General features: G+C 45.2%; 1 protein-coding gene across 1 annotated transcript in view; it reads left to right on the top strand.

The window, feature by feature from the left end:
- EPHB1 (EPH receptor B1) overlaps positions 1–17,955 on the top strand; it is a 277,930-nt gene that overhangs the window by 225,524 nt on the left and 34,451 nt on the right. The window contains exons 10-11 of the mRNA XM_023749311.1: positions 2,217–2,464; positions 9,992–10,207. Of these exons, the coding sequence (XP_023605079.1) occupies positions 2,217–2,464; positions 9,992–10,207 (464 nt within the window). The remainder of the gene's footprint in view (positions 1–2,216; positions 2,465–9,991; positions 10,208–17,955) is intronic.

Raw genomic sequence — 17,955 nt, forward strand, 5'->3', positions numbered from 1 at the left:
TACACCCCCCCCCCCGTTTACCCCATATATATAGAGACATATGCACATGCATATATATACCTACACAGATATACATGTATATGGAAACATGTACACATACATACACAAATATATGATATGTATTATTTAGTACTTTCCTTTAAATTTTACGCATTTGAACTACAAAGGAATGCTTATTGGAACAATTTAAACAACATAAAAGTAACTAAACTAAGTTTACTAACCTATGCTTCCAGACTCTTATTCCTAACATTCTAGGGTAACCATTTAAAAAAATAACTTGAAGCTAAAAATAAATTTGTTTTGAATTTTTAAAAATATTTTTGCATACAAACACTCATATGGCACACACTACATATCACATTCTATAACTTGTTCTTCTTTGCTTAACAACGTAATGTGGACATCTTTTGAAGTTAGTCCCTCTCGCTCATCTATTAGTTTTCAGAAGCTCCTTGTACTCTGTGGGATGGCTGTGCCATTTTCAACCATCCCCTGGGTGATGGTCTGATGGTATTTGACTGTAGAAGATGCTGCAGCAAATAGTCTTGTATACAAATGTAAATGCTGGCACTTCTACTTCTTTCGGATAGAGCAGGGATAGAGCCTCCAGCGGTTTAGAACCCAAGACTGGACAAAGCAAAAGCCAAAACAGTAATAATAAATGATACCCCACCTTTTATCGATATGCCTACCACCCACCAGGCACTACAGTGGGGTGCATAATGAACGTGAATGGGACCTCAAGCAGTTCACCAAAGCAACATGTGATTGAATGCCCATACCAATGTTACACACGATATATATCTTAGTATTGCAAGGTCCATGTTGAAATCTTCCTAATGGTGCATAAGCCAACCTCTAATCTAGCTTTAGATTCTCACAAGTTCCATTGACCCTTTCATGCAGCTTCCTTCCAATCTTCTTTGTAGCAGAGAACAAAAGAAACTCCCAACTGACTCGCAGCGGAGTCAGTTAACTGGCTTTTCTAATGTGGCCAGTAATTTATCTGATTGCTCACAGTGTGGTCCATCATTTTCTTCCAGAAGCTGAAAGTAAAAAACGACGGTTTTCCCAGCAGAGAGCCACGTGTCTGCTGTCAGGCCTCTGACACACATTTCAGGGATGCACTTACCAGTAGATATTAAACTGCTTCACGGGAAAGAACTAGAAGTTACAAAACCAAGTTAAAACATAAAATAACTTTTGAAAGTACATTTAACAGGATTCAACTGAATTTTTTAAGCAGCCAGGAAATGGTGCCACCAGACTGTTTCCACCCCCAGTGATTTTACTGCAGACATGCTCCAACGCTGTGGCACCCGCAGAGGTCTGCAGCTCCTGTTTGCGTAGAAATACCACGTGCCATTCAGTGGCCAGGAGGGCAGGTAGCTGCCAGCCTCCAGCTGCAGCACCTTCAGGATCAGCCCCAGCTCTCCTGCAGAGAACAGCTCTTCCCGGCAGCTCCAGCCCATGACTGAGCCTGGGGGGGGATGCTAGGGCCTAGAACTTTCTGGACCGGCCAGTTCTTTGCTCTGGGATTGGATGAGACTCTCGGGGCCTGCATTGCAGTCTGGGGCTCTCCTTGTCCATAACTGCCTCCTTTTTTTTTCTTCATCTTATTGGTCTGCAGGGTGATCTGGGACTCTGGCCAATCCTGCTCCCTCCCCTCTTATCCTGTACAACGTCTGCTAACATCCCCTCCTAACTTCTCAGGGTCCGAGTTCTGGGGGACCCCACAGACACAAATGCTTTCAGGTCAACGGAGGAACGTAAATGCTATTCATCTCATTCAGAGGACTAAAAACCTGAGCATGTGCCCTAGCCCCTGGACATTCTCGTGCCAGCCTCTGTAAAAATGAATTATGCTTCTGCCAAAGTGAAACTGACCCTTCCATTTCAATTATTCAGTGGGAACACAAATGAAAAACCAAATGTGGGGAAAAGCAAACTCACATATATTCTGAAATTCCACTTTGGTTACCTGCACTATTTCTAAGATCCTAGGTAAGGTTCATATTTTGGTATTCCTTCTTGTTTGTCAAGAACTGATTAGAGGCCGTCAAGGCATCATAGTTACAGTGAGAAAACACTGTTTCCATTTCCACCCCCTTTAACCACAATTCCACTTCTAGCACCAGTGTTCTAGCTAAGCTGCCTCCCCTTGTGGTTCCACACAGAGAAGGAAGCAGGTAACAATTGCATTCTTGTTGCAGGGGAGTTTGGAGAGGTGTACAAGGGGCGTTTGAAACTTCCAGGCAAGAGGGAAATCTATGTGGCCATCAAGACGCTGAAGGCCGGGTACTCGGAGAAGCAGCGTCGGGACTTTCTGAGCGAGGCGAGCATCATGGGCCAGTTCGACCATCCCAACATCATTCGCCTGGAGGGCGTGGTCACCAAGAGTCGGCCGGTCATGATCATCACAGAGTTCATGGAGAATGGCGCCTTGGATTCCTTCCTCAGGGTAAGAGAAGCTCAGGGGCATGGGTGATGCCAGCACTGGTGGCCGCTGGAGAACGATGGCTGGGAGAAGTGTCCACATGAGGAGAACCTGTCATTCAGGAATCGCCCGAGGAAATGTGAGTGGGTGTTGTAGGTGTTCATGAGGTTAACAGATTTGTTACTAAAAGAAAAGAACACAGAGCTTGTGGACCCCTCAGTAGGAGGATGGCAGGTTGTAGGGCCTTGGTAAATGCTTGATGGATGAATGAGAATTAATAAATGGGGACAGAGAATGGCCATTGGCATCTGTACGAATCTTGGCGATTGAAGAGACATTCAGCTGCTCATTGACCTGCATGATTCATGCAGATGCCAGTGGCCCTCTCTGCCTTTTTCCCAGCACAGCTGCTCTCTCCCTCCCCCCCCCCCCAGCCAGCTCTCATCATTTGCAGTTCAGAGATAAAACAGGTTGCCCTTTTCTGATGTCTGGGCCACCTGCCCTCCGAGGAGGCGCTTCTGGGCAAGAAAGGGGAAGATTGGTTCACCAGCATCACACAGTCTTTTCTGGGGTTGATGAAGAATGTGATTCCCACCCAAATTGCAGCACAGGTGGGCGTACCTGAAGGCCTATGGCTGGGGCATCTGTGAAAGATCCTTGTCAGTGTGCCCCAGTGGAGCCACATTGGAACCATTTTCATCTCTATGGGGCATCGCTCAGAGAAGGGGTGGGTGAGGATGGCCATGACGCTGATGTCTGGGGAGTGAAAGCTGACTAAGCAAAGGCCAAGGAGCAAGTGTCCTTACAAAAGCTCAGCGCGGGATTGCAATGGAGGCCTGAGAACAAAGGGTCCAGGGTGGGGGCGAGGGGAGCAGCACCAAAGAACAGGTCAGGGTCTTCTGAGCAAGGTCTTCTGGGTGATACCAAGTAGCAGACTATGCCCATCACCAAGATGTCACACAGTAGATGTAGCTTCAGATCAAAGAACAATTTGTAGTCAGTCATTGAAACATTCGTGGGGTGACTGCTCTGGTCACTCTGTGTGCTGGGTGCTGGGCCTATGGAGAGGCAAGAGACATTGCTTAATACTGTGTAACAAATCAGGCCAACACTTCAGTGGCTTAGCACAATGATTTGCGTTGCTCATGAAAATGCAACTGGGCCAGATCATCTCTAGTCCATGTGGTGTCAGATGGGGCAGCTCAAGGGCTAAGGCCTGGAATCATCCAAAGGCTTGTCACTCATGTGTCTTGTGGTTGATACTTGGTGTCAGGTGGCATCTCTCCATGTGACCAGCTTGGACTTCCTCACAGAAAGCTGGGTCCCAAAAATAGCATCCCCAGAGGAGGAGGCAGAAGCTGTATCCGTTTGGTAACACAGCATCATCTCAACCATAGCAATTCACCCACTGATGCAAGGGGAGGAAATAGGCCCTACATTTTGATCAAGAAGAGCAATATATTATACATAAGGGGTCGGGGGACCTGTTATGTCCGTCTTAGAGACTACAGTATGCCACCGAAGTCTCTGCCCCTGAGGACTTTAGTGTCTAAAACTTCCAGCATGGAATACAGAGGTATCATAAGCAAAGAACTGAAATCTTGCCGGGAAGCCAGAGAAGGCTCCAGAAAGAATTTATCTGTCATTGGAGAATGAGGCATTTGCAGACAGGTGGGGGAGCAGGCAGGTAGGGTGAAACAATGGAACAGTGTGTTTGAAGGCCAAAGTCAGCATTGCCTCTTTGGTAATCTGTCAGCAGCTGTGTGGTGGCTCCAAAGCTCAGGAGTAGAGCCTGGGAACTGCAGCATGAAAGGGTAGCTAGGGGACTTGTCTAGAAGCTGTGCATGCACAGTATTGAAACTAACTTTGCAGGGCGAGCATACACGTTTTGTCTCATATGAGTCATTAAGCAGTAGGCTATTTCTTTTTACGGGATGGGGGGACAACAGATGTAGATTGTGAGCCCCATGGACTCTGCCTGGCACAGCCTCCTGGATGGTATGGGTTATACCTTGTATTTTGCCACCCCAGTACCTAGCATAGTGAGCGCCTGGTAAATACTAGTGGAATGAAAAACACGAATAACTATTTCTGGGACAAAAAATATTCCAGAGTGACAGGAGAAATGTAGTTATTATTCTGAGTGAGCCCGGTCTCTTGTCTTTGTAGCCAAACCTCTCCTATAAGAGCAGGGTATGGACCATGATTCCCCGGGGGCATTCACTCATGATCAGAGCTCTCATGAAAACAGTCCAATAAAAGTGAGTAGAAGGCAATGTTAGAAGAAAAAGTGTTTTCTGGAACCAGCCTCCATGCCCTTTCAGGAGTCATTTATTTCCTACATGTCACCCGACCGTACTTCACAGAGAGTCTCAACATGATCTGGGACTGTGATCAGACTCTCTCTCCCTGGGCCGCGCAGGGCGAGGGAGATTCATTCTCAGGAGACTGCGGGAAATCAAAGCCCCACAGCGTTGCTCTGCACAGGCTGTTTCCATTTGCGTCCCAGGACATGGGCACATATTGGACACCGGCATTTTTCATGATGATGAGGCCTTGGGAGAAAAGCTAGGGGCAAGAGAGGAGCCCAGGAAAACCAAAGAGAAAGGACGGCAAGGAAGGGGCGGCCGGAGCAGGCAGAGCCAGGAGGAGAGGGGAAATGAAGCGTTTCTGACTCCTCGCACGGCATGGAGGCAGGTAATCTATAAATCTAATTTCAGCCTTACCACAGACCCTGGAGCATAGCAGCATTAATTGATGTATCTGCTGCTTGATACAATCTAAAAGTAGGTCATCAGTTAAGTTCTGTAGGGTCCATCTTCTGGGAAGTAGAATAATTTTAGGATTGCCATTCAGAAAAGGAAGGGAAAGGATGAGTCCTCAATGTGTGCAGCTGTCTCCTCCCTCCAACTTTCACGCTGGACATGACCCCTTTGGGCAGTGGCTGCAGCCCCTGCTCTGGGTCAGCATCCGAGAGGCTCTGCCTTGGGGATCCAGTGAGCACAGTTCACTCACCACTCTTCTCCCTTTTGGGGACTTAGAATCCCTCACATTCTGGAGGGATTGGAAACACCATTATTCTTTTAACACACATTCAGTAAGTTCATTATTTTCCATTTTTCCCAAAGTCTGTGTCATGGATATTATGTAGCATGCAAATCTACAATGAAATATTTCCTTCTTGGCATTCAAGTTCAGGGGCTTTAATCTGGAGGCTCTTCCATAAATTTAGGAACAACCCCTGAACCTCATCAATGTCCCATGCTTGAGCCAACAAGGTCGCCATGCTCTGTGAGGCTTTCGTGCCTGAACGTTGGCCTGGTGGTTGCTGCTGGTTCATTCACAGATGGTCATAACTGAAAGACTCATGGAAGTCACTGAGCAGTGACAAATGGAGACATTTCTCATCAGGGAAGCTCATTCATGGGCTGAAACTAGACAACAGCAACACAGATGTCAGGAAGAGAACACCAGATTGGAAGTCCTGAGACCGAAGTTCTGCTTTGAGCTCTGCCATGAGTCACCCTGTGGCCTTGAACAAATCTGTTAACTCAATTTCCCAATCTATAAACTAAAGGCATTGAGTTGGATGATCTTGAAAGGTCTCTTTCAGTTAAAAAAAAATCCATGATTCATTCTCTTCAAACAAATCAAATAAGGGTTTCATTTCCTGAAGTGGATTTGTCAATGGAAGTTGAAATACCTAAATCCTTCCTGTCTAATAAAAGGGCCAGCAAGTGGCTTCAGTGAATTTTCAGAAAAGCAATTTCAGCAGAAAGCACTTTATGAAGGGAAGAAAATTTAAATCACTTCACTGAGGCTGTATTTCTTCTATGTGCTGTGTTTTTGCCATGTGCTCAGCATGGCAGATCTTTTCCTGAAGTCACAAAGAAACCTTTCTTAATCTTCTTTATCTTTATTGTTCATATTCCTGCAAGTTCTTTCTGGGGAGTTATACCAATGAAATGAATACCAAACAGTTGAACATGTCAGAAAATCTTAATATGCTTACATCTTTAAGTTTCACCGAGATTATGAACTCAACAGGCATGATCCAGTCTTATCATGATATGTGTTTACCCTGCAGACCCTAAAGAAAAAATTCAGTGGCCTTCACAAAAGTCAATATATTCCCATGGAAAAGGCACTGGACAGGAGTTAAAAGAGTCAGATGAGTGTAGCATAATGAGTGTAGTATAGAAATGACTCTTCTTTCTATTTCTATAGCCATAGCAGACATTAATCAATCATGGCTTCCTTCCCTGTGAAGCTTATACACAGCCTTCTTCTCCAACCAGCTTTTGAGACAGCCATTACCAATTGATTGGAGATGGAATGTCAGTAGTGATGTAATTGCTGTTCTGGCCTTAGAATCTTGTTATAAGCCAAAACCACACAGAGTGATTGAAGGCTGGTGACTTAAACTTTCTAGACTTAATTTATCTTCTCTATTAAAAAATATACTATTGCCTGCCTTTCACAGAACCAGTTTTAAGGATGAGAACATATCGGTGAAGTATGACTTGCCATTCAAAAGTCAAGAAATGGAAGAAATCAATGTTTGTTGATTAATTGATCCAAACTTTAGACCCGCATCATTAGTTTCTGATCATATGCTACTACAGTTGCGGGGAAGGGATGTTACAGATGCCAACCTGTTGAGTTCAGAATGAATGAACTAGGTTCTCCAAAGGCAATGATCTTAGGATGTCACCCCCGCACAACCAGAACTCACACCACAGTTCTGGCTCCAGGTGTCCTTAGTCTCTCTCATCATGCATCCCAGGTACATGAGAGAGCTGATTTGTGAGACACTGATGGCCCTGCTGATAATACCAGCAATCAATGCTGCTGTCTTAGTATTCACTAGGCCCTGAGCTAAGCCCTTTTACATGTGTCATCTCCTTTAACCTCGTAAAAACCCTATGAAGAATGGACACTATGGACACTGTGTTCTTATTTTACAGGTGTGGAAATAACTGCTCTGGAAGTTAAATAACTTGACCAAGAGCATGCAGCCTGTGGGCAGCAGACCCTGGGTCCAACCTGGGTGGCTACAAAGCCTGGACTTCTAGCTACTTTTTAGCCCTTGCTGGCCCCAGAAACTCTAAGAATGACTGATGTAAATTTTAAAACAAATCAAATTAATAAAGCAGGCCAATGAAGACTTAAATGGCTTAACGTAGAAACAGACATGTTACTGCACATGCTTTCAATGTTACTCTTCTCAAAGTTGTTTACAATCTCCACCAGGGCCGGCCTCAACATTTATATACAAGTTGGCTTCTTGAGGGAGACATTCGTTTTCAAAGGCATTGTTGTCTATATTCATGGAGAGGAAGTAACAACCCAAATTGAAAACATATGACCCTGTGACTTCAGGCTGAGTGAGAATACAGTCTCTAATATACAGAAGTTGCACGAGAGCTTTCTGGGAAGGTAGATCCCCAGAGACCTACTTAGAGAAAGGGAACGGTGCTAGCCTGGCTAACTTCCTGAGGAGGTGTTGACTGAAGTTCATTAGTAAGGAGAATTTGCATCCCTCACTGCACTTCCAGCTCTCATAGATGGGCACCATGTGCTGAGAAATAGTTTCCAAAAGGCAGCTCTGCATTTGCTTTTGGAGTTGGTTAGAAGAAAATATTATGGAGGAAGCATTCTGGGGAGGTGATTAAGGTTTGAGTTAGAAACAGCCTGGAATTTGGGGGATGCCAATTCCAATGTGTTGGGGGGGCGGTCCTCCTCTGGAAGGGATCTCAGGAAAGAGTGGATAGAGTATCAGTTTGTTCCAATCCTTCAACTGATCAGGGGGTATAACCCTGGTAAACACCATCTTTCATGAGGAATAATCTTCAACAATTCATGACGGCTCTGTTAGACTTTCTGATTGTTGGAGTTTTCTCTAATAAACATGGTAGTTTTATAAGAGCCTTTTTATTTTCCCATACTTATTTTTGCATAGAAAATGCTTTTGCAGGAGCCCATGCATGAATGATGTGTCCTACACATATTTAAGTAAGGTAATGCACGTGAGTGCCTTGTGTACCATCTCACATACAGAAAGTATCCAATGATGGAAGCTCCTCACGCTGTTTATGCTTCCTGCATTTCACGTGAGGACACTGGGAAGAGGGAGTGACTGCCTTGCCTAGGGCTTATGTTCAGGTAACTAGACTGGACCCTAGATGTCTGCCTTTTCCCACCTCTCCTCCAGTCCAAGCATTTCAATGCCTGGGCCATCCTCTACTTACAGAACACAAGTCATAGCCCTTTGGGGAGCAGTTATGGCTGGACAAGATGGGGAAATGTGTTCTTAGCAATGTGGCCCAGTGTTCACTCATTTAATCAGTGTGTGCAGAGTCAAGACATGGGCTTTGGGGAGGCAGGAGGATGGCATTCACTGAAGAGCCTGTCATTTAACCATTAAGAATGGCATCCACCCAAGAAACTGAGCCCACTGGTGGTTGGGGAGAGGGCAGCACTGCAGATTGGCATGAGGAGCAGCAGCAACAGCTCCCATTCTCTGGTAGGGTCCACATGCCAGACACATGTGTGCACTTCTGCACCCCCGATCCCTAGGAGGTCGGTATGGTTATCCCAGTGTCAGCGCTGATCGTACCCATTTAATTCTGGAAACAGGGATATATGTGCCAGTCATTCATTCACAAATTTACTGAGCTTTTCCCACTTCCCACCTACATTAAAGCTCTTGGCACTAGGAATACAGTGGTGACCACAAGAGGGAGGGTTCTTAGGCTCAAATTGCTTAGAGTCAAGTAGCAGAGAGAGAGAGACATACACACACAAACTAAAAGTTTTATATGTGCCAAGAAGAAAAATAAGAGCATACACCGAAAGCTATAGTAAGAACATGCTAAATATATTTGAGGAAGGGGACTGGTTACAGAGACATCCTCTCTGGGGAAACCTGAAAGGCAGGTAGGTGTTGATAGGGAGGGAAAAGCTGGGGGAATGGTATATGTAAGGCCTCTAAGGCAGGAAGAGCCTGGCATGGAAAAAGACTGGAAGGTCAGCAGTCACTGTGGCTTTAGCACAGGCATGAGGGATACCCTGGCATAAGGTGAGGCACTAGCTGATTCCATGAGGTCTCGTGGGCCATGCTAAGGAGTTTGGAGCTTTACCTTAATGCAATGGGAGGCTATTAGAGAGCTTTAAGCCAGAGAGTGACATGCCCTGATTTATGTCTTACAAAGATGGCTCTAGCTACGGTGTGGAGAATGGATGGGGGGGCAGGTGCAAAGTGGCTGTTAGAGGTGATGGATGACAATGACTTGGTTAGAGTGGTGGCGGTGGAGATGGAGAGGAGTGGATAGGTTTGAGGTGTAATTTGGAGATGAAATTGACAGGGCTTGGCAAGGAGAAGAGAACAGAGTGTTCAAGGAGAGGGATGAGGACGGAAGTGGGGAAGGAGAGGCAGTGAGCGGTCAGCCAGCACTGAGAGGCTGACAAGCAGCAGGGCGGTGGCACCTTGGCTTTTGTTTAACCACTGAAGCTCATCTTGATCCCGATGCCCCTTGTGTCTTATTACAGCAAAATGATGGACAGTTCACAGTGATCCAGCTGGTGGGGATGCTCAGGGGCATAGCTGCTGGCATGAAGTACCTGGCTGAGATGAACTACGTGCACCGGGACCTGGCTGCTAGGAACATTCTGGTCAACAGTAACCTGGTCTGCAAGGTGTCCGACTTTGGCCTTTCCCGCTACCTCCAGGATGACACCTCAGACCCCACCTACACTAGCTCCTTGGTAAGTCCTTCTTGGTATTCTCGGGTAAAAGCATGGCATGAATAAAAGGTGGCTACACCTGTCTGAGGACCCATGGTAGGGCCATACTCTGAAGGACTGGGACCTGAACTCATCTCTCCACTGGGGAAGCCAGGTGTTGGGAGAACCATCCATCTGGGAGGAATGATAGCAGCTGGCTGTCCAGGCAAGCATTTGCGCATAGGCTGTGAGGAAGGGTCGGTATCTACTCTGTAGCCATGGTGTTTCTTGGCCAATGGGAAGAGGGCATTTTGGAACAGATGATTTGGGGGAATCCAAACAGTTTGACAGTAGCATCAGAGATGTCTGTCCATAGGGAACAGGCTCCAATGGGGTTGGCACTGTGTCACCAGGTAGACTCTGGGTACCCTTCTCTTCTCCCTTTCCATTGCTTCCAGATAGCTGTAAGTACCATCTACATGATCAGTACTCCTAAAGGTTTTTCCTGCTCTGCCTCCCCCTCCACATCCCAGGCAGTTCTAATCATCGATGTCCACTGCCTAGTTCACACACTTTGTCTTAGAACTTTCGCAGGTCTCAATAACGCCCTGGACTTACTCTCCAGTTTCCCTTCCCCTTTCCATCTCAGTAGTTGCACCACTCAACTAATAACTGAAACCTAGGACTCAGCCTTGATTTTTTCTGTATGCCTCACCATGCATGCCCAATCCCTCAGCAACTCCAATAGGTTCTTGTAAAATCTGTTCCTTCTTTTCACCTCTCGGCCCCCACCCTATCCCAAAGTACCATTCTCTTCCGCCTAGCCTGGCGCAGCAGCTTCCAACTAGTCCCCTGGTCTCCTCTTATCTTCTTATGTCCATTGTCAGTGGCATCCACAGTGACTGATCTATCTACCGATCTAGCTATGTTCTTTAAACGTGCAAAGTATTCATCATTATAAAAATGAAAACATTACAGAGAAAGAAAAGGAAAAGGATAACTAAGAATCTACATTCCCCTGAAGCCGGTGTCAGTAACTAAAGGGCCAGGAAGTAAATAGTTTAAGCTTTCCTGGCCAAGAGGCAAAATGAGGATATTATGTAGAAAATTACGTAACCATTTAAAATGTCACCCTTTAAAAAGGTATAAACTCCATTCTTAGCTCATGGGCCTCAGAGAGCCAGGTGACCAGCCAGGTTTGGCGCTCAGGGCATCATGTGTTAACCAACCCCTGTCCTGAAGCACCTATTTCAACAGTTAGATGTCTCTTTTCACAGTTTTCAGTTTGCTCAGAAATTTGAAAATTTTGATATTATAAAGGTGGAATCATACTATGCCTATTGTTCTGTGTCTCGTGCGCCTCTCGGGCATTCTTACTGCCAAGTTGCTGTTCTGAAAGTTGTAAACATTCACGCTCCACCAGGAGTGTTTGGTGCCGTTCTTCCAGCCTCTCCACCAGCACTGGAGGTGATCAACCTTTAAAAATGTGCCAACTCAAAGATGAAAAATGATACCTCATTTTGTTTTCATTTGCATTTTCATTTGACTTAGAGATATTCACACAGCTATGGGGACTTCTGTTTCCTCTTCTGTTAATTATCTCTACCTATCTCTACCTATTTTTCTATCGGGTTATTTGTTGGTTTTTTAGAAATTTATAGGAAGTCCTTTTCTAGTAGGGATGGTAACCCTTTGTCTGCATATATGATACAATCTGTGCCCCCCAACCCCCAATACGTTGTTTGTGTGATAATGTTTATGATACCCTTTGGCTTCCCAAACCGGTCAATACTCATGTAGTAAAATATACTTATTTTTTCCCTCTATGTTTTTCTTGGATTTCCTCCTTGTTTTAAAAGTTCTCTTCGCTCCAAGGTTATAAAATGCTTTTTTAAAGTTTCCTGTACTATTTTATTGGGTTTTTTGTTCTATATTTAAATATTTACTATTCCTGGAACTTATTTATTTTTCCTGAGTTTTTATTTTGAAAAATTTCAAGTATGCAGAAAACTTGGTAGAATTTTACAGAGGACAGCCATGTACCCACCAGCCACATTCGTAATTACCAGTTGAGATAAGAACCACTGTGTTCTGTGAGAGTGTGAATAAAACCATAAATAGCAAAATAGTCCGACTGTATCTAGTGGCATTAAGGAAAGCTTCCAGAGGCAAAGGTGGTGCTCCTGCAGAGATTTGAAAAACAAGTTACCTAAGTGAATGGGGCCAGTTAGATCATTAAGAGACATTAGTGGCATATACAAAGGACCCGTGGCAAGAAGGAAGATGGACTTTTAGAGAGAAAACTCTGTTACTTGGCATTTGGAGAAAGAGGGGGAAAGTGACCAAGGAGGTCAACAGCAGTTACATCGTGCAGGGCCTCCTGGATCCTTGTGATGAAATTTACAGCCTTAGAGCAATGGGAAGCCATTCAAAGGCTGTGTGTGTGTGTGTGTGTGTGTGTGTGTGTGTGTGCGCGTGCGTGTGTGCGCGTGCGCACACACACACACAACCCAAAGGTGATGGATTTTCATTTTAGAAAAATAACTTGGCCTTCTCTTGTCTTTCCCTTCCAAGCTCTTCTTCTCCCTTCTTTAAAAACAAAACAAAAATACTTTCTTGGCTTTCTTCCTTTTTTCTTTCACCAAAAAGAGATTTAGCAGGCCCAATCAAAGTAGAAATCTGAGCAAGGGAGGCAAGTGCTAGCAGGGATCAAGACCTGTGTGTGAGGGCGCCGGCAGCTTAGCAAATTAGAAAATTAGCTCTATACAGGGTCATTGATAAACATTTTGGAGATAATGTACAAATATGGAAAGCATGAAAGCTGGAATGAACTGTGTGGTGCTGAACTGGAATTGGAAGTATTGGTATGAACTTGTGATTTTCAACATATAAAATGAAAGAGAAATAAATGTAGGATGTGACTGCCTCAAAGCAATGACACCTGGGTAGTGAGGAGTACACCTGGCATTCGGGTCTTGGATTCTGTACACTATTTTACACTAAAAGCAACCAAGACTCATTAGAGAAATGGCCCCTTCTAGGGACTGGCAGAGAAAGAATTAGATAAGCTGGCACATCTTTTTGTTCCAGAGAGTAAGAAAGTACTCAAATAATGATGGGGACATATCAAAAGAACAATACCCAGCTTGAAGGGCCTCTCAATGTCCAAATATGGGATAATTTGAGTCTCAAAATAGATGATGATACTAGCAATTTATAACCCATTGAATACGATAGGAGCTGTGGAGTCCATACTGATATGCATATACATGAATAAACAAATGAAAAGAAGAGGAAGCTTTTCCCAATACTGAAAAGAATGATATTATTAGAAAATCACTATTGGTGACCATCAGATTCAGAAATTTCAATGCATACTAAAACTTAGGATAAAAGTTGAGAGGCAAATAGGATTTTACAGAGCCTCAAAGTATTTCCCAAAAAAATATGTATTACAAAGGGAGAAAGTAACTTTACAGAAAAGTTTGGCAACACCATCTGAATCAAGTTATTGAAGTTCACACCAGGAATAACAGGACAGTAGACATTGAGTGGCACCTGATAGGATGCAATGAAAAGAAAATATAACATACTCTGTTCAAAAAGTTATAACCTAGGTCTCATCTTGAAGAAATATCAGATTAAATAAAATTGAGGTATATCCTATTAAACACCTGACTTATGACCTTTAAAAATTCTAAGGTCATGAAGGTCAAGGAGACTGAGGTCTGTTGCATATTGAAAGGTATTAGGGAAGTATGATAACGCATAACCAACCAGGTATTAAAGAGCATTTCTGGGACAACTGTTGAGAGTTGGAATGGGGTAGCTGGGTGAAGAGCGTATAGACATTCTTTGTCGCATTCTCGCAACTTTTCTAGAGATTTAAAATTGTTATATATATATATATATATATATATATATATATATATATATATATATAATTTCTTATATGTAAACATGTATCCTGGCTGCATTGTGGATGATGGGTGGGAAAGGCAACAATAGAAGCAATAAGAGGTCAGGAGGCTATGGGGCAGTGGGGGGAAAATGAAGCTCAGGGGGATCGGGGGAGTAACATAAAAAGGAGTTGATAGTAAATGATGCTTAGAGGTGAAGGCGACAGAGGTCCAAGGATCATATCCTGTATCTGACCTGTGCCTCTACATGGATAAGGGTGCCTTAGATCTGGAAACTGCTTGGAGGAATAGAAGGGTTGGGAGTAGACTGTAGGTTTAGTTTTGAACAGTGTTTCTCAAATTTTGGTGAGTATCAGACTTGCCTGGAAAGCTATTAAGGAGCACATAGACTCATTGAAGTAGAGTACGGTCTGGGCCCTTGCATTGTTACTACAATTTCCCAGGCAATTTTGATACCTACAAATTTTTGAAAGACACTTGTTTAGAGCATTTTTATTTTTATTTTTTTTTAATCCTCACCTGAGAATATTTTTTTCCATTGAGCTTTAGAGAGATTAGAGAGAGAGTGGAAGGGAGGGAGTAGAGGGAGGGAGAGAGAGAGAGAGGAAAATATTAAAGTTTCCTAGTCTTTCCTAGTAGGCCTTGGACTTCATCTCTCATTCTGTTTTCATTCTCTGCCATCCTTTTGTCCACATCTCTTTTTCTCTGTTTTAAATTGCGATTTCTAGCTCCAGAAGCATTTCCTTCCCACCAGGCTCCTGGGACAATGAACAGAAAAAATTCCTTCCTTTGTGCTGTCTTGTGATTGGAATAAACCCACTAAGCGAGGGAGGCAGTCTGAACTGCTCCTAATATTCCCGTTCTTTAAGAGGACAGATAAATGAGCTGGGCTGGGCTCTAACATCTGTACAACTTTCTTTTTGGCGGGTACATTCCTGCATACTGTTATGGGTGTTCAAGTTAGCCTTCCCGTGTGTCTTAGTTTACTCAGGCAGCTATAACAAAACACCACAGACTGGGTGGCTTAAACAACAGACATTTACTTCTCACAATTATGGAGACTGGGAAGTCCAAAATCAAGGTGCTGGCAGATTTAGTTTCTGGTGAGAACCTTCTGACTGGCTTGCAGATGGCCGCTTTCTCACTGCGTCCTCACATGGCAGAGAGAGGAAGAGAGCTCAGGTCTCTCTCCATGATGGGGATTTCACCCTCATGACCTCATCCAAACCTAATTATGTACTAAAGGTCCCATCTCCAGATCCTATTACAGTGGGGGTTAGGGATTCTGCATCTACATTTTGGGAAGACAAGAGCATTCAGTCCATAACGCCATGCTGGAACCACCACAGACCAGTTCTCCATGTTTGACTCCATGGGTCACATCTGCTTTTCACTGGTTCTGTCTCCTGTTATCAAAAGGAAAAAACAGGCACTTACATGCCAGGAAAGGCACCATATCTTTGATTAACTCTACATTTGGGGCTCACATACACATTCACCCTTTACCCGGTCACATTGGTGGACAGAGCCCCAACTGGATCCCATAAATCTTCTCCGATGGCAGCTTTCTGCTGGTTAAGTCAAAGCTCCGCTCCAGCATGGTTTGCCTTCTCTCCTGAGCAGTAGGAAGGGGCCCCATCCAGTCCCTCTGTGAGCGAAATCTTCCCTCCTTAGTATTTCGCCAGTTCCTCCTGCTACAGTAGTGCCAGCTTCGCTGTCCTTCAGAACCACAGGCTGTCTGAGAAGTCTCCAGCCTCGCTCCATGCCTTCCCCCAGCCCTGCCCCCGAAGGCCTCCCTGTTTCATCAGGAACTTCACTCCATCTTCAAGGTGCCTCTGATCTCACTCAGCCCCTTCCCCTTTGCTCCTCTCCCTGCTCCTTCCTCTCCTCACCTGCACCTGGCTCCTCCCCACCTGTGTTTCTGCAGCTTCTGAAGCTCACTTCCTTCCAGCCCCAGTTCCTCCTGCTTCTTGTTTTCTGTCTCATGATGTCTGCTGACATTGCCTGCCCTGCTCCGTCCCCCCTGTAAACCTCAAACAGCGCTGTTTCTTGGGCATCTGCTCCTCCTTGTGGGAGGCAAAAACCATCTCAGGTGATTTGCCGGCTGTGCCCTGTCCTTCCTGGATCTTGGTCCCTTCCCCAGCTCTTCCTCACATACTAAGCTTCCTGTTGCAGCCCCTCATTGAATGCCTGGACCCGCTCAGGGACAGCTCAGCTCTTCCACTTCCTCTAGAACCTGCCCCATCTGAGTCAGACTCATTTCCTGCACTGCTCCCTGGGGCTCTGAGCACAGAGGGCCCATCCTCCCTGTGGGACAAGGAACAGCCTCTCCCCAAGGGTGATCCCTGTGAGCATTTGGCCCCATGGCTCACCCAGAACCTATTGGGGGAAATCAGGCCTGTCCCACATGTGCTCTACATGTCCCCCTGTGATGAATTTTGGTCATCCCAGGTCACCAGGGAGACAGGACCCTTGTTCCATCCTCCTCCATTATTCCCATGAATTGTCTCAGCTGTAGCCTCTGTCCTCATTGTGTTCCCAGGAGAGAGCATCCAGTGTAGCCAAGATCATCCATGCTGATGTCTCTCAGGACTTCTCTTTCACACAAAAATTGTTGACCTTTTATTCCATGACGTTATGCTGCCCATTTGAGCCCTGTCTTCAGCCCGGTGGGCTGGGAAGGAGGCGAAAAGACCTCTCTAGAGCCTCTCACACTCTGGTGTGGCAAGGTGGTTCTTTGAACATGGCAGGAAGAATGCAGGACTTGGACTCGAACTATGCTCTATAAACTTGGCCTCCAGTCTCCTCACCCATAAAATGGGACTTGTGAGAATTTGTAAGGCCCATGTGATAAAGGGGAAGCAGCCCCAGTGTCAGTCCTGCCCTGGCTGTGGCTGGGGTGATCGCTGTGGATGCTGCCACGTGTGCTTTCCACGTTCTCAGAATCCACACCCCACGGCAGGTCACACTCAGGTGTGCATTTTCAAGGGTAACTGATAAAAAAGATCCTGTAACTCTGCCTATTCCTGCTCAGCTCCAAACAGAAAGCACTAAAGCAGAGAGCCTCCCGAAGCCCAGGACAAGCCGATAGTCACAAAGGGAAGTGGAGGACTCTCATGACAGGATCATCGGGGAAGAATTTTGAAGAAAACTTCTCAGGAGAAAGCAGGGAAAGGCAACTCAGATGGCTGGGTCCATTGAAACCGTGGTTCGCACACTTCACTATGCACAGTACCCCCTAAAGAACTGTGAAAGTGCTGATTTCTGGGCCCCACCCCCCGAGTTTCTGATCTGTAGACCTGAGGTAGAGCCCAGGAATGTGCATTTCACACACATACCCCGATAATGCCGAAAGGTCTAGTCCGGGACCACGCTCAGGAACCACTGCATTGAAACTACAGGTGGGGGCATATATTTATTTCACAAACTCGCATTGCAAGAAAATATCAATATCCTTCATTTTTCAAAGTGCAGTGTACATAGATAGATATACAAAGCTCAGTCAGGGAAACACAGAAACACACACACACACACACACACACACACACAGGCTACCCAGACATAGATACACACAGACACAAACCTTGAGTCAGTAACAGCTGGGCTTCTTCCTTTCATTACCACTGAGAAGTGAGTGCAACTGCTATAGAGTGTTTTCGATTTTTTTTCTTACAATGTACTAAGTACTTACAAGGTGCAAAGAAAGCAGGAAATTATCTCAAAGACAATCCTTCCTGCAAGCCTCAGGACAGTGCCCCCTCAGTCTGCACCTGCCCATCCCCAGAAGTTGCTGCTGCCCTGGCCCATATGGCTCAGTTCATTGGGCGTCATCCCGTGCATGGAAAGTTTGCTGGTTTGATTCCCGCTCAG

Source organism: Myotis lucifugus, unplaced genomic scaffold (genome assembly GCF_000147115.1).
Source record: "Myotis lucifugus unplaced genomic scaffold, Myoluc2.0 scaffold_8, whole genome shotgun sequence".
NCBI classification, from domain to species: Eukaryota; Metazoa; Chordata; class Mammalia; order Chiroptera; family Vespertilionidae; genus Myotis; species Myotis lucifugus.